Consider the following 21648-nt stretch of genomic DNA (forward strand, 5'->3'; position numbering starts at 1 on the left):
TAGGGGAATAAAATTTTTGAACAGGAGGGCATTTAAAAAAAAAAAAACAAACAAATTTACAGCAGAACCCTAACTGGAGGTGAGAGCACGCGAGAGCAGAATTAAAGACGCCATGATTTTAACGAGATATTATCGCGTACTTACCTTGTTTCGATCCAAAAACTCCAGGTAGCATGTATCATCGAGTGTCAAGACACAGATTTGAATGGCCACAGCCGGATTTTTGGGGATTTGATGGGGGAAACATGGTAATGTAACAAGTGTCGCAATGCAGAAATCGCAGACATCAAGGAGTGGTCGAGATGTTCTTTCTCATATATTTACACTTTTAAACGTTTTTTTTTTCTTCCAATTTTTTTTTGTTTCGATCAATTTTATTATCATCTAAAATATTGGGAAAAATGCGACGTTGCCAAAAAAATACAATTAAGCGATAGTTACGAGGTAGATATCCGTGACCTTTTTACAGACACCATTTTTTTCATTGTGACGTGAAAATATGACTCTTTTTGTTTTTTGTGCAACGGGCTAAATAAGGTGTTGACGCTATTCCTCAACAAAGGATTAGGCTTTAGATAAATGTTAATGCCCCAAAATCAGGCAGTAGGTGACAGAAGTGAGTTTGATGAGATCAGCAAGAATCAACAGCCAGAGACTTGAGAAGGTTCCAGCTGCGGCCCACAGTACTTGCTAACCGCGCCCCCTGACCCAGCTTTCAACAAGTAATCAGGTCAAGCTTCGTCATACGCCAACCGCGCTCCCTGCTTTTAACGACCAATCAGATCAAGCGTTCATCATCCTTGCCCCCTGCTTTCAAAGCCCCTAAACCTAACCTTAAACCCTAACCCCTTTTCTGTGTTACGTATATGATGCGGAAGGCACAAAAAACCCTAACGTCTTTTCCACGTCATGGGACGCAGAAGGCACGAAAAAGGGGCGTGGAAGGATGGGCAGATACTGCGGGCCACGAGTTTTTCGGAAATTATTCTTCATTACGGTTGAAGAAGAATGACGTATGTCAAACAAAGTCTGTATGTGGTGGTTATTATATATATATATATATTTTTTTTAAGTACTAGCTCAAGAATATTTTAAAGGGATACACGGATAGAAAGGCTTGTAGTTCTTAAAAGATAAACATTATTATAAGTTAAAATGATTTGATATTGAAACCCCTCTTGATGTTTTTGTTTTTATACAGTTTGTAAAAAATTTTGACATCGCTTGGTGTAGGTCTCATCGTAGAAAATATATATAGAAAATATTTTATCCAGAGAGCTCAATATCCACAAGCTCCATTGTGTAGCAGGTCAAACACGGCACTCTCGTTGCAGTGGCAGCTCAGTAATGCGATTTTGCTGGAGGGCATATCTTAAGAGCAACTGTTATGTCTTATTCTCTGACCCTGACATTTAATCATCCTTTGCTGTGAGAAAACTTTGACAAGTAGTTCAGTTCAATTCAAATTTTTCAGGCATGCGACCCAATAAAGTTTTTTTTTTTTTGCGCACTCAATAAAGCTTCTTCTTGAACAGGTCTCGGAGCTGCTCACACACAACGTCACACAGCCTACTCTTTCTCCGTTTGCGCGCTGCTGTCACTTCTACTCGCCGAGACGCTGACTCATCCGAAGAAAACAACAACAAATACGGCTCATCTTGTTCCTTGAGGTAATGAAATAATGCATTAGCTTGCGCTAAATTTAGTTTTAGATTCATTCTGCACGTTTCAAAGTCGCTCGCTCAATCCATCCAGCCGTTGCTTGCTTCGCATGCCTCCCTGTCCTTAGTTGGCGCCTCCCTAGGAAATTTATTAAAAATGTTCACATTCGGTTCGTCCTTCTTGACATCACAACCGGTCTTGGAATATGTAATCTTTTGTGCTGCTTTCGGTTTTGAAAAAGGACAAGAAATGATAGAAATATGGAGATAGATACATGTTCCATGCAGCGTTTTAATACATATTTATGAGTGCAATAAAACTATAACACTCAAATGACATTATCTCACGTTTTCCTTGGTCGATTGACTTCAAATAAAAACTGGTGTGGACTTCCGCACTTTAGAATGAGCCCAACCAGCGGCACGTGGGTGACATAATTACAGCGTGACGAAGCTTCAAAGACGATATGCGTAAACGCGTCGCTGCCGATACGTTCGGTGTTAAAGGGTTAAAGCTACCACAAGAAACACAATGCTTAAAATTAAGAGAGGGAAACACATGCAAAAAGTATTCTGAGGCAATGAAAAGATAATAAAAGACTCAATAAAAACGTAAATAAGTACTCACCGCTTTTAACCAATGTGCACATGTGTTGGATGTCTCGCCGCGTTGAAGGAACTGGAGTAACCCGGCAGAGTTCATCTAGTGCGTGACAAATTACGTCATCACCCCGAGCTTCCATTGCACGCATGAAACATGGCGCCCTCTGTAGGTCAAAACATGTACTTAAAGATTTTTAAATTGATGGCAATATTTTTTGTGTTTCTAATAACATATTTTAGTAAAAGAGAACAGTTTTGGCTTATTAGACCCCATAAGTCTTTAGGGAACCACAACTGTTTAAAAAGTGCAGAGTGGAAACTAAAACTGTTAAAACGCCTTTAGCACATTGAAGATGTGAGATGAAGTACCGTCCATTTTTTGGGTCGTATTAAAAGTACAGTATTTGATTGACAATTCACAGTTAAGCAAACCTACACAGCTCATGAACGCGGAGACACCTTGATTTCTGTGGTTTTAAAGCATCATTGGAAACACTTGGCGAGTTTCTGTCATTCAAATTTGGCAACTGAGTTAACAACAGTCTTTCTAGTGTGTCAGATTTACAAGACATTTTTATTTTCACTTTATAGGGACTTCAAATAAAAGGCCCATGCAATATATTGAACTGTGTCCACTGTAAGGAGTGTTTTGACCAGTGGCAGATAACTATTTGAGCCAACATAGGAAGAGTTAAATCAAAAATATAGAAAATTGTCCTTGTTGAAAATACTTTGCATTTATCCTGAACTTTCAAGTCCCCTGCAAGTAAACCACCATGTCAGGGCTGGCTCGTTGTTCATCCTAACAGCAGCTCAGCCCAAACCTGTCTAAGGCAGACAAATGAGAAATTGTGGCGTGACACAGAGGTATGTTCATAAAGATCAACACTCCTCTCCAGAACGTGAATTTTGACACAGCTGGCTGAGCGCCGTCATGTCCACCCCTGTTGCGTGGGAATGTTCGTGACATTGTTCCTGCAAGTGAGGCCACTGTTAAAAGTGAATGTGGTATTTCTTTTATTGTCCCAAAGAAAACACATGCGTTAAACTAATTAAAACAAAATGTGAGAAACAGATGGATGACTTCTTTCTTCATGAGAAACATTTTACAACCTTAAAGACAAGAAGCCGTCCCTTGAAGCAATGTACACACATGCTGTACAGAGAATTAGTATCTCATCCATCACCATGGCATCACACGTACAGTACTTCTGAGTGACAAAAGGTCAAGCGATTGTCGATTGCAACACTTGTAAATAAACCCTTCCATGTCATTTGAACAAGGCTTAATGGCTTTAATGATGAATTTAACTATTTTCATGTGGCCTTACTTTGGATGTGTGTCAGTCAAAATAAATTTCTTAAAATACATTTGTTCTTTTCGAGAGCATGTTCTTTCGGCACCTGAAATTTTCCAAATGATTACACTAGTCTGTGTAAGATAAACAATTTGAATAAAGATGTAATACAGTGATCCCTCATTTTGCGCGGTTAATGGGGACCGCCTCGCGAAAATCGAAAATCCGCGAAGTTGAGATGGACCTTTTTTACATTAAAATTAATGAATAAATAAATAAATAAATTGAATAAATATATTCTTAATGTGTGTTCAATGTACTTATTAAGATATAACAGCGTTGGAAAGAGATACATGTGAGACATTTTTTCCCCCGTATAAAAAAAACAAAAACAAAAAACCTAATATGTATATGTATTTTTTTAATCAATGTTTTTTAAGCACTGCAAATGTAATAGTTATGATATAAATGAAATATATACAAAGGAAAACAATGATTTGTACATGTATGCAGTGGGGCAAATAAGTATTTAGTCAACCACCAATTGTGCAAGTTCTCCTACTTGAAAAGATTAGAGAGGCCTGTAATTGTCAACATGGGTAAACCTCAACCATGAGAGACAGAATGTGGGAACCCCCCCCCCCCCCCCCAGAAAATCACATTGTTTGATTTTTAAAGAATTTATTTCCAAATTAGAGTGGAAAATAAGTATTTGGTCACCTACAAACAAGCAAGATTTCTGGCTGTCAAAGAGGTCTAACTTCTTCTAACGAGGTCTAACGAGGCTCCACTCGTTACCTGTATTAATGGCATCTGTTTTAACTCATTATCGGTATAAAAGACACCTGTCCACATCTCAGTCAGTCACACTCCAAACTCCACTATGGCTAAGACCAAAGAGCTGTCGAAGGACACCAGAGACAAAATTGTAGACCTACACCAGTCTAGGAAAACAATAGGTAAAACGCTTGGTATAAAGAAATCAACTGTGGGAGCAATTATTAGAAAATGGAAGACATACAAGACCACTGATAATCTCCCTCAATCTGGGGCTCCATGCAAGATCATACCCAGTGGCGTCAAAATGATAACAAAAACGGTGAGCAAAAATCCCAGAACCACACGGCGCGACCTAGTGAATGACCTACAGAGAGCTGGGACCACAGTAACAAAGGCTACTATCAGTAACACAATGCGCCGCTAGGGACTCAACTCCTGCACTGCCAGACGTGTACGCCTGCTGAAGAAAGTACACGTTCAGGCCCGTGTGCGGTTCGCTAGAGAGCATTTGGATGATCCAGAAGAGGACCGGGAGAATGTGTTATGGTCAGAAAAAAACAAAATAGAACTTTTTGATAGAAACACAGGTTCTCGTGTTTGGAGGACAAAGAATACTGAATTGCACCATACCCAGTGTGAAGCATGGGGGTTAAAACATCATGCTCTAGGGCTGTTTTTCTGCAAAGGGACTAGGACGACTGATCTTTGTAAAGGAAAGAATGAATGGGGCCATGTATCGAGAGATTTTGAGTGAAAATCTCATTCCATCAGCAAGGGCATTGAAGATGAGACGTGGCTGGGTCTTTCAGCATGACAATGATCCCAAACACACAGCCAGGGCATCAAAAGAGTGGCTTCGTAAGAAGCATTTGAAGATCTCAACCCCATAGAAAATCTGTGGAGGGAGTTGAAAGGTCGTGCTGCCCAACGACAGCCCCAAAACATCACTGTTCTAGAGGAGATCTGCATGGAGGAATGGGCCAAAATACCAGCAACAGTGCGTGAAAAGCTTGTGAAGAGTTACAGAAAACGTTTGGCCTCCGTTATTGCCACCAAAGGGTACACAACAAAGTATTGAGATGAACTTTTGGTAATGACCAAATACACATTTTCCACCATGATTTGCAAATAAATTCTTTAAATATCAAACAATGTGATTTTCAGTTTTTCCCCCCCCACATTCTGTCTCTCATGGTTGAGGTTTACCCATGTTGACAATTACAAGGCTCTCAAATATTTTTTAAGTGGGAGAACTTGCACAAATAGTGGTTGACTAAATACTTATTTCCCCCACTGTACATGCATTTACATATCTGAACCTTTTGGAATTTCTCACATGTCTGCATAAAATCACCATCAAATGTGAGTTGATCTTTGTCAAAATCACACAGATGTAAAAACAGTGCCTGCTTTAACTAAAACCACCCAAACATGTATAGGTTTTCATATTTTAATGAGGATAGCATGCAAATAATGACAGAAGGGGGAAAAATAAATAATTTAACCCTCTGCCTAAGGAGACTTAAAGAGCAATTGAAACCAAATTTTCCCAAACAATTTAAGTCAGGTGTGTGCCAAATCACTGCTGAGTGGTTTAAAGCTGCCCTGCCCACTATAAAACACACACCTGGTAAGAATTGTCTTGACGAGAAGCATTGTCTGATGTGCATCATGGCTTGGTCAAAAGAGCTATCAGAAGACCTGCGATCAAGGATTGTTGATTCTGTTGAGTCTGGATGTTCATCAATCGACAGTCAGAGACGTTGTCTACAAATGGAGAGAGTTTGGCACTGTTGCTTCTCTCCCAAGGAGTGGCCGTCTACCAAAGATGACGCCAAGAGTTAAGTGCAGAATACTCAGAGCGGTAAAAAAGAACCCTAGAGTGTCTGCTAAAGACTTACAAAAATCACTGGCACAGTCCAATATCTCTGTACACACATAAACTATATGTAAAACTATGGCAATTCTGTTTTTCAAGGGACGGTTGGCAACTCTAAACGGTGACAATGTCATAAAGAGAAAATGACTGCACTACTGTACTTTTACACATATAAAACATATTTGGCACTGAAATCTGTCTGTTTTTTTTATCATTTCAATTTTTTTCCACCTGAAATTGCATAAGAGAATGAAAAAAAAATTTTCCCCAGCTATTCTGGTTATAACATTATAACCGGAATTGATGAGCATGTCTAGCTTTCAAGTGAATGATAGCCTATATCTTTTCTGTTGAATTTTTCCATATTCTGATGTTCGTATTATTGAAAAAAAAAAATCACAACTGGCAATTGCAGCACACATAACCGTTGTTTTTCCCTTGTCCGTGGAACATATTGTGCTTCCTCTCGTGTGATGTTTTATGCTCCTTGTATTTTGATGTTGAATCGTTTAATGTTGTTTTCTGTAATTTAAAAAAATGCCACTGAGGAACATTCCATTGGTTTGCCTTCCATAAACTTAAGTGGATGATAAAGTGCTTCACAAGACTTCACATCAACAAAATCAGCCTGATGGCAAGGGAAAATGATGTTGGATTAAAGAATGAAGACCCAAAGCATACCGCATCATCTTTAAGGCAGAGCTATGGCACGAGCGTGAGGTGCTGCTAATGGAATGAGCTCACTGGTGTTTATTGATCATGTGATTAATCTGATAAAAGTAAAGAGATGGATTGTGAGGTATATAAATAGCTCCATTACTTCAATTGTCTGCTCTCATCTGAACAAATCCTATTGAACTTGAGCTGTAGTGCTTTACCATGCAAATGAATAAAGACATAAAACATACTGAGAATACCTCGAGACTCTCCCCTACCCCCACTCCCATGCGGAATGGAATAGAATAATCTCCAATGGCCTGATCTGAAGCCAACAGAGCATGTTCTTCACTTAGTGAAGACAAACGGGAAGGCAGCAGGTCACTGTGGCAGCTGTGAATGCCAAGCAAAGCATCGCGATGTTGTAAAAGACATTTGATTATGTCCATGGTCTGAGACATCAAGTTTAAGTTCCAACACTTCTTTTTGTGTGTTTACAGGTGAAGTCACAAACACTTTATCATTATCTCGATATACTTAAACGTAATGTGGCCAAAAGCCTCTACAAGGTCTCTCAGATTGATTAAATGGCAACACTACATAGAGATATGCTCTTCATTGTTCTGTAATTTTTATACCAGTGAATATCTCGTACTATGCCTTTGGGGTATAATGTGGGCCACAATTGAATCACATACATAATTTATCTCTGAATAATAACCCCTTCTATTAGAGAATATTACAATATTTGGTAATCATTAATAAGTAATGCATTCACATTATTTATGCTGAAGGTTTGACATGAAATTATGGAATATCTTTCAGGCTGTTTAAAGTACTGAGGATTAAGTGTGGCAGGTCACTTTCTTTGAATTTTTGCAAAATTGCTTCACATTAAAATGCATGTGAGATCTCGCCGACATGGTGGCATTATTACATTGCATTCAGGGACTCCTGTTGTGGTGAAAAGAACTGTTGTGTTGTAATGGAATTTTGTGTGATCGCGGGGATTTTAGAGGATGTGTTCACTTGGGTGCGAAGGGAATTTAGGGGTAACCCACAAAGGGAAATTTTGATCAGAAACGGCAGCAGCAGAAGAGCTTAAATATCATCGCTAATGAACATTGTGAGGAGAGCCGTCAAATGCTTGATGGATGCTTATGCCAAGCACGCAATCTATGATTAATCGAAGCTCACCACGATGAAAAGGTTGTTCCCCACCTAGGGCGAGGGAGATAGTCACAGCCATGACTGGGATGCTTTCCGCGTATTTGTGATCCATTTCATGGGAGGCAATTCAAATATTTCTGGTGCTGAGGCAGACACACACAATCTGAGGCCCGCTGTCTCCACTCAGCTGAGATTTACTCACGGGTGGAATTTCTCTTTGAAGGGCCCATTTTTTACATCTCTGACAGGGGAGGTGAGCAGGTAGAGCTGGCTATCAGTCTCCCCCAGTCTGCACACTGGGCAGTACTCGTTCATTTTACCTCCAGAGCGACTCCATGATCGCCCTGTCTCACTGAGATGATTTCAAACCTGGATGATTTCTGCACTTTGTGTATGAAGATGGAGTGTTATAACCCCCTTTCAGATCTCCTCCCCATCTTCCTCACTTAAAGAGGTCCATTGTTAAGTGCCGAGGGCCTGTGGGTGCTGTAAATCAGATGGTCCAGGGAGGGAATGTCTCCCGTGAGGGGAGAGAGCACATTCCCGGCAGCCTTTGGGCTGATCTCATGCAGCCAAACCTAATGCTTTAATTAAAGAACTGGTCAATAACGCTAAGGGCTATGAGATGCACCACCGAGACTAAAATCCAACACAGACGGAGTGACAATCTTTCGCTTTGAGGATTCATAGTGTGACTGTTATGTAGTATATTTAGCCATTTGAGTCTTCCTGACCCCTATTGCTTGGAATGTTCCAAAAATGGACTCTTTGGAAATATTTAGCACAATGTCTGCTTTCATAATGTCAATGGAGACCCTTCCAACCTCACAAAAACCTAAAAGACACTTCCCTCTTGTGGTACAAATTGGTATTGCTTCACAAGGTTAAAATCTAAGGGTTAATATAACCTTTCCTTTTATATGTGGCACGTAGACAAACAGTTCAAACTCACATTTAAAGTCGCTAGGTGGAACCTGGACCGTCAATGAAAATTTCAAAATTATTGCACTGTACTAGTAGATATTTTGACATTGAATATATCAAAACTTTAAAAAAGTAAAAATCAGTATGCTAAAAATTCAATACAGCATGCACTGATTAAATATGAATTCATAGTTTTATTGAGACTTGGGGCCCTAAAACTCCATGCATAATGCAGTATAATCAACTATAAAATGTACATCATTTCACCCTTAAAAATGACTATTAAAAAGTGGGGTTGATACATTGATATAAAAGCAGACAAATGAAAAGACGACCCAAAAAATCATTCATGTTTTAGAGGATAATTATTGGTTGCTTTGCAATTCTATTACCAAATCAAAGGGTGATCCTCCTCCAAATCACACCATTAGCCAACACTTTATACCTTTGTAAATATTTGAAAAATTTTGGAATGTATAGGTCCCACACGGATTTCTACAGCTAATACAGTTTAAATATATATTACCTTAATAAGTAGTGGGCAATGTCATTGATAGGCTCCCCAACTAGTTTCCTGTAGTCTAAATATATCAACAGAACTACATGTCTAATAGAAAAAGAAAAGCACCCAGTTTAGACACAAAAAAAAAAAAAAAAAAAAAAATCACGTTCTACAACTTAATGAACTGCTTCAGTTCAGTGTTTAAAGGGCATAGGACAAAGTTGGATATTGACATCCCCCCACCCCCAAAAAAAGGGACAATAAAAAAACACTTCCACATCATCTTCACTGAAGATGCTAAACTGTTAGAGATTACAGATGAAAGGACATGGCACAGTGTCTTCACATTCAATCAGATTTGAGATGGAGGTGAGGGTTTCCTTGCCTCGGACTAAAACTACAACCCAACAACTCAACTTGAACAGTTGTTCTGGCACCTTCCTCCAAAATGTCTGAAAAGGTGGGACAACTGACAAGTTTGACCACCGACTCACAAACATGACTAACACACAGGAGGTCAAAGGAGCTTCCTCAAGGCAGTTACAAAGATAGAAAAGAAAAAAAGCAGGTTAAAATATTAACCAAGCAGTGGACTAAATGCATACTTGGATTTGTTTATAAACCTTTTAGTTTTGCCATTTAAATTGTTTTCTTTAATGTACTGTGAGCTGATTGTAACAGTTCACTTTAATTTATACAGATTGAAATGTACATTGCTTTTCAATTGAAACACAAAACTTACAGTATTACATGGGTTCTTAATTCCTAATACAAACTAAGGGATTCTTGTGACAAATTGTGTCAGTTTTGAGTCTTGACCGATCCAAACTTCCAAAGGTAGAAGCAGGACTGTATTTCTGGGCTCAGCAGGACAATCAAATCAGTGCTGTCCAACACAGTAGCCAATACTGTCAAAAACACCTTAAGTGTATCGCATGGTAGCAGCTCTCTTAAGAGTCTCCAGTAGGCTATGATAAAATGTGAGTGCATATCATTCACTTACTGCCTTTGCAATGTGAAGAGAGAGCCTTGAGAGAGACAAATTCTATTTCCCGTGATGAAGACAATAAAAAGGTACAAAAATTTATGATCCAACTAACTTCAGTCTGGTTGTGTTGCCTAGTTGTGTAATCTAAATTGTGTTTGGCTGTCAGCGTTGTTGCCAATCAATTATACTGAGTCACCAACTGTCCATTAGGTCTTTGTAGAGAACAAGAGGTTAGGGGTCAGACGGTCAGGCGGCTGTTGGAAGACTGTAAGGGACTCCAGGAAGCAGTGTGGCCGGAGGTGCCCTGTGAGTACGCAGATGATCGACTATCGCAACACTGGTTGTCGTCTTTGCTGATCCCGGCGGTACACAGGCGCCGGTGCCTCAGCAGCCTGTCTGTCCGTGAGAAGGTCTATAGGGCCGAGTAGAAAAAGATGGTAGTTTAATCGTGGTTGTGCTACTTCTAAACCCAAATCCACAAGAAGAGTTACAGTTGAATGAGGTCCCATAAGAACTGTTCCAATTAAATAAATATCATGACATTGAGATGGCACTCTGGTTGGCACCCTATACACTTATGGATTTTAAATGACCTCACTTAACTTTTTTAATACGTCTACAGTGTGGTGAAAAAGGTATTTGCCTCTTTCCTGATTTCTCTATTTTTTGCATATTTATCACACACAAAGGTTTCAGTTCCTCAAACCAATTTCAATATCACACACACAGAGACAACCCAAGGCAATACAAAATGCAGTCTAGCTTAGCCACTCCGGAACCCTGAAATTAATAAATAACTAACAAACTGCACAGAATTTGTTGAATTCAACTCCACCGACAAACTTAACCCCCCTAACTTGAACATTAAGCCTAAAGTAAAAAATTCTGAACTTCCGCTTTAACCTTTTGCAAAGGGGGCCAGATTTGGTGTGGAAAAATGTGGGGGGCCGACCTTGGCTGACGTCCTTTACACAGAATATATTTAAGCAAATTTTAGCAAGCCATTCTGTGTGTCACATTTGATTTATTTATTTTTTAACTAATAATTTTAACAATCTCGCAACTAGCCTTTGTGGTGTTCTCTTTCGACTCTCGGGCTCTTGCAAAATACTGCTGCTGTGAAATTAAACTAGCTTCAAGTTCCTTCAATTTCTCGCTGCGTATCTTCCCTGTTATGTTGTCGTACATGCCAGCGTGCCTTGTTTGGTAATATCGCCTCACATTGAACTCTTTAAAAACAGCGACTGTCTCTTTGCAAATGAGGCAGACACAGTTGTTACGTATTTTAGTGAAGAAATAGTCCAATTTCCACCTATCCTAGAAGCGTCGGCCATCGCAGTCAACGTTCTTTTTCTAGTTGATTGTCGCCATTTTAGAAAATCTGAAATAAAGGGTCACACGGGGTAATGTTGCTTAGAGTGCTGCTGACTTTTAGTGGGTAAATGAGGAGCAGCATTTAGTGTGTAAGCTACTTCATATGCTGGTAGCAGTACTGCTAACCAATTTATTAAGTCTGTGTGCGGGCCAGACGTTATTGATTTTATGACAGAGGCTGGGGGCCAGATGAAATCTCTCCACGGGCCGCATTTGGCCCCCCGGCCGGACTTTGGACATGTCTGCCTTAGACTTACTCACTGACCCACTGGGATTCAATGAATAGAGGTTAAGAACCGTAGTCTTACACATTATATCAAATATGGCAAGAACTTTCTCCAACTAAGCAGGGCAAGACTTAAGTCATTGTCACCAGTCCTGAGGCCCAGAGAAAGACATTTTAAAGAAAGCCTTCACCACTAACACCGGTTTCTGACATATGAGTCATCATTCAGATGAGTATTTGTCTTGGCTTGCAAGCACTTTATGGTGGCAGTGAATTCAACTCATTTCACAAGGAGCAGTTTGGCAGATAAAGAATCATTTTCAAAACAGGGGTGTCGGGCTGTTTGTTGCCCAACAATTCATGTAAGTTCTCGCATTGGCTCTCATTAGACAGTGCAGGGGTATTTAAGGTGGTCAGTGAGTCTGACTAACCTGATTGCAGCGGTCGCACTGGTACGGCTTCTCGCCACTGTGCACCCTCTTGTGTCGGTCCAGGTGGTAACGCTGAATGAAGCGCATGTCGCAGCTGTCACAGGCATAAGGTTTTTCCCCTGTGGACGTAAACAAGGTGTACATACACATTTCTCAGAACTGACTGCACATAAAAATTAAAAAAAAAAAAAAAAAAATGATGCCACCTTTTTGCTCAAGGCATTTTCAAAGAGGAAAGACTTGAGATTAAATAATTATCTTTAAAAAATGCATGTTGCTCCTCACCCGTGTGTGTCAGTATGTGCCGCTTGAGGTGATAGCTGCTCCGAAAAGCACCATAACAGTGGTCACAGATGAAGTTCTTCTGGACTTTCAGAACACTGTCGTCATCCATGTCGAGTTGCTGCAATAAAGGCTACCATGGATGACACAATGACTATCTTTCACACAACCTCAGTCAATGCAGTCATGAATTATTAATATTGTGCAGTCATGTCTAAAGTTCAGAGGGTCAAACATACCCGCACCTCTTCCTTAACTTTAACCGATTTTTTGTGCTTTTTCTTGACGTGCATACTCTGGCTGGTATGCATGTTTTTCCCATCCAATATTCTCGAAGTGTGGTAATCTCCATCCTTTTGGATCAGCTTGAGAGAAAATGAAAACACAAATTAAACCAGGGTTCTTGCACAATTTTAAAAGTCAAATTTAATGCTTTTAAAGACATTTTTAAGACCTTAGAGATACAATTTAAGACCAAAACATATTACAACAATTTCTCATGAGGACATTTTTTTTTTTTACTGTGCACAGAGTTCCTGCCATAGACCAGTGGTGTTTTTCTCCTCTCATGTGCGACTCGACAGATTTGACCCCCACTGTGCCTAACGAAAAATTCTTTTGCAAACTTTGCACCGGGCACTTTTGTTATTTTTACCAGGTGCTAACCACCCCTTAAATAACCTATCTTCCATCCATTTTTGATTAAATTGACACTTCGCCATCTCTGCATATTTCCGCCCACCTTTACAACCTCGACTAACCAGGAAATCCCGTTATAACGACAACTCAAGTCGCTGATGTACGCTGCGGTCGCAGACAACGTACCATAAAACATATACTGTATTAATCCCCCACTCTCGTATTTAGTGCACGGCCATTGATAAAACAAATACTAGGGGTGTCAAACGATTAAAATTTTTAATCGAGTTAATTACGGCTTAAAAATTAATTAATCGTAATTAATCGCAATTAATCGCAATTCAGACCTTCTATAAAATATGCCATATTTTTCTGTAAATTATTGTTGGAATGGAAAGATAAGACACAAGATGGATACATCCATTCAACATACGGCACATAAGTACTGTATTTCTTTATTAAATACTTTATTTATGAATAATTTTTTTTATAATAAATTCTTTATTAATACAATAAATCAACAAGATGGCATTACCATTATTAACATTCTGTTAAAGCGATCCATGGATAGAAAGACTTGTAGTTCTTAAAAGACTGAAGCCTATAAAATCAGTCGCACCCAAGCGCCAGCAGAGGGCGCCAATACTCCGAAAAACCCAAGTACACATTTCACACTGCTGTCATTTTAATCTGAACGGGCCATGTGCGTTAATTGCGTCAAATATTTTAACGTGATTAATTAAAAAAATTAATTACCGTCCGTTAACGCGATAATTTTGACAGCCCTAACAAATACACCAAGTTAGAAGTTTTACAGTGGACTAAAGTTGTTTCCCTGGCATTAAACGCAGCATCTGGAAATTTAATACCTACTGCAATTTTCCATTAAATTTAAGACAGTTTAAGACCTTACAATTTTAAGTTTGACATTTTAAGGTAACAATTTTAAGACATTTTAAGGTAAAAAATATGAAAAGAATTTGCCTTATTTTGTTCTTTACATCTTGAAAATAATTTTCATTTGTGATATTTATGACAACTTTAAGGAAAATTAAAATGTAGGGACATTTCCTGGTAACTCCTACTGTAGTATACTTTTACTTTTAACCTCAAAACATTGTACAGCAGTGCCCTGCCTTTGCCTTATGAGTATAACATGATGCAAGCTGTTGCTTAGCCATAGTTTATCCATTGTGTCCCCTTTAGTAGGGATGTCCAGATCCGACGTGATCAGAACAAAAAAATATTGATGTTTCTCTGCTTCATGCTTGTACAGCTTCTCACTCTGCCACCTACTGCTTTTTTGGTCAGCAGTGCAATGGAGTTTGCTAATTAAAGTTAATGATGATTGACAGGTTTGTAGCTTTGATCTTGCCAGAGAAGCTGGCAGCTCCAGTACTGGTAGCTCTACGATCAAAGGCGCAGATGTGTCAATCATCATTTAGCTTGTTACACACTAGCAGTAGTGTGCTGTGGTAACTCACTGTGTAAGTGAGAGGCTGTTCTCAGCAGCTTGAGCGGATTTGAGTGGACTCACTCAATGAAGCATTTGATAAAGACAAGCATTTTTCTACGTTATTCTGGTTTTAAAATTATTCACATTATGAAGGCAGTACAGTGGGACAGTAACATGTTTAAGACTTTTATTCAAAGAAGAAAAAAAAAAAACCTAAACTTTTTTTTCTCAGTATTGGATTGGGACTCGGTATTGGCAGATTTTCAAAATTAAGTGACTTGGTCTCGGGTGCAAAAATCGATTGGGACATCCCCATCCTTTAGTATTATATTTGAGACCACTTTTGACCAAATTGTCTGCTTCGGGGTGGAATGGCTTACAACTGTTATGTTGTTGTACTTGGGTTTTTTTTTCTCTAATAAAATAAAATCATGCTTGCAGAATAGGGTTTAACTTACCAGTGGTGGACAGCTCCCCGTAGACATATGGCCCGTGTGGCTGTTGCCTTGTGCATGGTGACTTTGGTTTCCATGGTGGCTATGATGCGAGTGGCTTTGGTGGCTTTCTGAAGTTGACCGGTGCCCGTGACCCAGTGATGACATCTTCTTTTGACCTTGAATATTGTTGGCCTGCATCAGGGCCATGCTGGAAAGCACTGCCTCGCAGCCCAGCAAACCGGCCTAACAAGATAGATAGTAACATCAGAGCATGTTGTGGAACGCCTTTTAGGGAAAGTGGATGAGTGGAAAAATGAGGTGCGCGATGGAAATAAACGTGACAATGAAAGGCCTCTCAGGTTGGCGATACAACTTGAAATGATTTTGATTCTGCAAATGAAGAGACTTCCACTGACCCATTTCATATGGTCTCGAACAGAGTTGTTTGAATGGTGTGTCATCGCCGTGCTTTTGAATTTGTGTGTGTTTGGGGGGGAACAGAGCTGACCTCAGTCAGGGTGAGGGCTAACAGAGGAGACCACACCCACCAAAATCATGGAGGCCAAAGCCTGAAAGTAGAGGCATGACAACATAAAGCTATACGTGCTTCAGTCAGGAGCATTCTGCTTTCATTTGAGAATGTTCATCAAATCAGCACGCACAACAGGGATGGGAATAAAAGTGCAGGTTATCAGGCAAAAAAAAACCCCTAATGCTTTGATGCACACAGTTTCCTTGAGGGAGGCGGCTCAACAGAAAACACAACAGCCAAGTAACACAAATACAATGAGACATTGCAGAGAATTTCTTTCACATACAAACTAGTGATATGTTAATAATGAAAACAATTCTTTATGAAAAATATGGCAGTTTCATGGTGAGAGTCAAAGAAAGAAAAATTCAGATAACAAATCACAAGTCTGTTAGGTAATACTAAATGTATGATTTTTGAGAAGTGTTCTGAGTACAATTCACTACCACCTCTGCAGGGGAGAGGACCTCTTCTTGACTTTAACTGTCCAGGTGTATGGCTAAAACTATCAAGGATATACGTATGATTCCAAAAGCCATAGCAAGATACTTATAGCATTTTAAACGCTTACAGACAATACATCTACACAGTTTCTTTTTGCCTTGTGAGCTACTTTACAAATGACAAACCCAAAATTATTTACCAGTATGTAAATATTAAAATCTTCTTAGACCACACCATTTGCAATACGGTACTGTAAATCACCATGTATTGAATACAGACACAATATACGGTTTCCTTTATATACACAAAATAAACTGTATTTTGGTACACGGACTACTATGGCACACAAAAACTGAGAATATTTTTGGTCATTACTTTCTCTGACAACTTGGGGAAGAATGGAAATTCCCTCAGAACTAGGCCTTTACTTAAAAAAAAAAAAGTTTTTGTGTGCTGTATTCCAAGGTAGGTCGGTGATAGACTGAAGGCGTTCTGACACTAACTGGTTTACCTGTATGGCAATCAAAAGAATACTCTAATAGCAAGAAAGGACTAAGAGACCCCACCCTCACTTCCCCAAACAAGAACGTGATTGACTGAGACCATCTTTGAGATTTATCAGCCGATCCAGCAATCGACGTATTGGGCACCTCTGTTGTAGACAGTAGGGGTCCACAGTACAGCCATCCCCATTCTCTAATCTAATTGTGTTTAAAGATAAAGTACAGTTTTTTTTCACCGCTGTCAAAATTATCGCGTTAACGGGCGGTAAGTAATTTTTTAAATTAATCACGTTAAAATATTTGACGCAATTAACTAGAGCTGCAACGATTAATCGATTAACTCGAGTATTCGATTAGAAAAAAATATTCGAATTAAATTTTGCTGATTCGAGTATTTGTCTAATTAAAGTGACATTGTAATAGTTTATTTTGAAAGTGCTTGCATTTAGTTTTATTGATTAGGGTGGATACACTGCCTTCTATTCGGCCTCAATTCACATGGCTGAATCCAGGGGCTCCCTGTTAAGACCAACATAGCAAAATTTTGTTTGAGGATATTTTTTTTTCTAATGCATTCGTAATTTATTTTATAGGTATATTTAGCCTATTTTTGTGGGAATATGTGTCTGAACCATTTGTTAAGCGCTTTGTGAAAAAGTTTTAGCATTTTATAGCATTTGAACTAGCGGACTTTTGCGATGTAAGTTAGCCAATTGTTCTTTTGTTGTACATAGATCCTCATTTATTTATCTTTATATACCGTTTGAGGCTCAGCTCAGTTAATTTAATTTTTCATGTTCCTTATCCGATTATTCGAACTAATTGTTTATCGATTAATCGACTACTAAAATAATCGATAGCTGCAGCCTTACAATTAACGCACATGCACCGCTCAAACAGATTGAAATGACAGTACAGTGTCGTGTGCACTTGTTACTTGTGTTTTTGTTTTGTCGCCCTCTGCTGGCGCTTGGGTGTGACTGATTTGATGGTTTTCAGCACCATGAGAATTGGTGGTGCTGAACAATGGCGAGCTACTAGTTTATTTTTTGTTTGAAAATTTTACAAATTTTATTAAAACGAAAACATTGAGGGGTTTTAATACAGAACTTCTATAACTTGTACTAACATTTATCTTTTCAGAAATACAGGTCTTTCTATCCATGGATCGCTTTAACAGAATGTTAATAATGTTAATGCCATCTTGTTGATTTATTGTTATAAAAAACAAATGCAGCTCTTTATGTACAGTATGTTGAATGTATATATCCGCCTTGTGTCTTATCTTTCCATTCCAACAATAATTTACAGAAAAATATAATTACGATTAATTAATTTTTAAGCTGTGATTAACTCGATAAAAAATTTTAATCGTTTGACAGCCCTAATTTTTTTGTGTTAATTTCAAATACGTTTCTAGTCCATGCAGTCTTGCTGAGTAGAGAGCCCTTAACTGAGACTACCTCAAAAAGCCCTTTTGCTTCCCTTCAACATAGAGTGTTCGTGTCAAACACTCTTGGCAAACACACGCCTGTACATCTCCATGTGGGTTCATGTGGCAGCAGCGCTGTTTCACTGAGCCTTCACCTAGTCTCCGCTTGGTAAGAAACACTTTTCTAACCCACTTAAGAATTGCTGACAGTAAACAATCACATTTGCCATTTTTACATTTCTGGTGCTGATCTGATGGGCCAAACGCTCGTTGCTTTATGTTTGTGCTCGTACAAACATTCGCGCCATGCAGCTTAACACAGGTTGCAGTTACGCTTTAGGTTGGAGGTGGCAGTCGCGAGTAAAAAAGTGGCATCTAAAGTCTTTGCGAGTAAAAAAGTGGCATCTAAGTCCGTCACTAAATCTGCTTATTACCACCTAAAAAATATAGCCAGAACTAAGGGGCGTCTGACTAAATAAGACATGGAAAAACTTGTGCATGCATTCATTTTCAGTAGATTGGACTACTGGAACAGTATATTTACAGGTCTTGATAAAAATCAGTCAGGAAGCTGCAGCTAGTACAGAATGCTGCTGCCATAGTCCTTACAAATACAAGGAAACAGAACCACATTACGCCGGTTTTGAAATCGTTACACTGGCTTCCAGTGAGTCAAAGGATAGACTACAAAATACTCCTGCTTGTCTACAAAACACTTAATGGCCTTGGACCAAAATACATGCTTGATTTGACGGATCCCGATGAAGCATCTAGACCCCTAAGGTTGTCTGGAACCAGTCTCCTGTATGTTTCAAGAACAAGAACCAAGCAGGGTGAGGCAGCATTTAGTTATTATGCTCCTCACCTCTGGGACAAGTTACCCGAAGGTCTCAAGTGTGCTCAAACTATTAGCTCATCTAAATCAGGGCTAAAAACGCTTTTGCTAATCACAGCATATCCATAACTGTCTATATATTTCACATTTCAAGCTATTTGCTTTTTATTCACATATGCATGACTTTATTTTCATCATTTTCTACTCAGATAGTCTTTGTTTCAAGTTTTTTTTATTTAATGTGATTTTTATGAATCATTTAATCTCTGCTCGTGGATTTTCATGTTATGTGTTGCATTAAAGTTTTGATAGTAATACCATTAATAATATTATTATTAGCAAATTTGTTCATGGGAATTCTTTAGCCATTAGTCATTTTAATTTGTGTGGTTGCTGTGGTCACTGTGCCAGGTTATTGTTTTTATTGTTACATATCTCCAAACTTATCAGAGTCTAAAGTTTAATTACGGTAGTTTAAAATAGGAGAAATGTTTGATTTAAACGAATTACGGTAAGAACATGTGGTTATTGAACTAAATACGTGTAAAAAGGCGAAAATAAAATCACGCTTGTCAATTGTGTCGCGTTTTAACACTACTTAGCTGTGCATCGAATTCATCCGAAAATGAATGATTGTAGTCCCGTAGCTGACGATGGTTGATTAGCCAGAAGATGACGCTCTCCGCTAATTCAGCTCATTTGTGGGTAAAACTCAGAAATGTAACAATTCATACTCTCCTTTTGAGATTCATGCCACAATCATGCCCAGTTAAAGCCGTGTAAATCATGAATTACTCCATATCGTAAACCGGGCATACTTAAGCCTATATTATACAGTATTATAAACAAATGATAAGACACTAAATAGCAGATCCAGTTACTCATCCATCCATTTTTGTTTGCCGATTTTCTGGTATTTGGAATGTTTTTTTCTTCCTACCAAAGCAAACGTGACACACTTCCAACTGCACAAGTTTGCTAGCTAGCAACTTACCCGAAAACAGGTTGGCGTTTATAAACACTCGAGCGTAACTACCAAAACACTTTCATCAGTTGTGATTTTAGAGGCAAATATTTTTTAACGAATGACGCCAAAGGACGGAATCCGAGCTGAATGAAACCGTAAATGCTGGTTAGCTGTTAGCCTAGTTGTTCGGATCTGGGGGAACTCTTGCAGGACGGACCCCCAACCCTCCCCCACCCCGCGCCCCAGACGGCACAACAACAGCCAACAGCAAGCCTGCCAGGCGGGCGAGCAGGCGCACTCCAAGCAGGGCGTGCGGGTTCACAGCCGAGCACAAAATACAAGCACAACCTATGCTACAATCTTATCTTCCTAAATCAGAAAACAGCTCACTTGTGAAAGGGCTATAAGCGCACGGGTAAGCTGTGCTGCAAGAGTGACTACCTACCTTTTATTTATTTTTACAGTTTTGTAGATTATTACTTGACGCACTTGCAATTTCCCCCCTCAGTTTACAAACACTGACAGGAAACGCTACCGGAAGTGTTCCCCGTGGGAGCGTTCTGATTGGCCAGAGGCAGGGCCATGTGATTAGCACCGACGGACCTAAATTTGCGGCCATGTTAGTAAGGGACGCATGACGGTACTTTTCAACTAGATTCAACAGTTTTGTTATATTCAGCTGGATTCAACGTTTTTTTCAACCGTTTATGGAGCGAAAACACGCTTGACACTTGTTAAAAAAGCATTGTGTTCTTTCTAAAAGCTAAATACGTAAACAACTGTACAGTGATATACTGAATATAATCTGGTTGTCAAGATTTTGACGACATCTAGCGGCTATGATTAAATTGACACATCAACTATCACACTGAATCAAACTTCGGTTAAGTTTTACTAATAGACCTTCATCGCCTTTTAAGTGCTAAGTGCTTTTTTATTTAGTTAAATCATATAAATGTATTCATGTCGTTGAGCTTTAATTATGTAGCACTAATCATTAGGTTTTCAGATAGATACAATGCCAGGTACAGACTTAGGTTTTGAGGTTATTTTGGTCCTCATGTAGTACTATAAGAAAACAAAATAAAAACAAATATCTGTGTATTTCATGTTAAGAAGGTAAGATTGGATGACTTTTCAGATTTTAACTCAACTGAACCAATGAAAGGAGTTTTTAATGTTGCACAGTGCTTCACAGTGAAGTTTACTGTTTATTGAATCACAACTGTCAAGTTTGCAATGTTTTCTTGTCAGATATGTGCACATCAGTGTAACGACTCAGTTGCCTATGTGAGGCACATGAAAATTCATAGCAATATGCCCAACGTGGTACTGTGATTTTGTATACCAAATTGCAAAAGGACCTTTCGAAAATGTGCAAGTTTGAAAGCACATCTGCACAGAGATCATAAGAAACATGATAATGAGCCCAGCTTGTTATGCTAGTGGACCTGACCTGCCATATTGACTTCTGCAGGGACAAATCCAATCCCCTGACTGATTTTTACTCTCACTTTAAGTTCACATTAAAGAAGTACAAGCAGTAAGATTTTATTTTATGAATTGTGAAAAGAAATTTAAAGTGGAATCAACTTTTACATCTCATTTTTCCAGAAAACATGAACAAG

General features: G+C 39.0%; 1 protein-coding gene across 6 annotated transcripts; it reads right to left on the minus strand.

Annotated features, from left to right (window-relative positions):
• Positions 1-9154: 9154 nt before the first annotated feature.
• On the minus strand, positions 9155-20587 carry znf740b (zinc finger protein 740b). Of its 6 annotated transcripts, none has more exons than XM_057856977.1 (7): positions 20466-20587; positions 15724-15876; positions 15329-15550; positions 13015-13140; positions 12779-12908; positions 12494-12612; positions 9155-10874 (listed from the first exon to the last, which is right to left on the minus strand). In XM_057856977.1, exons 2-7 carry the CDS (start codon positions 15766-15768, stop codon positions 10701-10703), a joined length of 816 nt encoding a protein of 271 aa, XP_057712960.1. In that variant the 5' UTR covers positions 15769-15876; positions 20466-20587; the 3' UTR covers positions 9155-10700. The 6 variants fall into 6 exon arrangements, with proteins under 6 accessions (XP_057712960.1, XP_057712986.1, XP_057712969.1 ...); XM_057857003.1 differs by lacking the exon at positions 20466-20587 and adding an exon at positions 20048-20244 and having other exon boundaries at positions 12779-12896; positions 13021-13140; XM_057856986.1 differs by lacking the exon at positions 20466-20587 and adding an exon at positions 20048-20244 and having other exon boundaries at positions 13021-13140.
• Between the last annotated feature and the right edge of the window lie 1061 nt (positions 20588-21648).

This window comes from Corythoichthys intestinalis, chromosome 2 (assembly GCF_030265065.1).
Source record: "Corythoichthys intestinalis isolate RoL2023-P3 chromosome 2, ASM3026506v1, whole genome shotgun sequence".
In the NCBI taxonomy this organism is placed as follows: Eukaryota; Metazoa; Chordata; class Actinopteri; order Syngnathiformes; family Syngnathidae; genus Corythoichthys; species Corythoichthys intestinalis.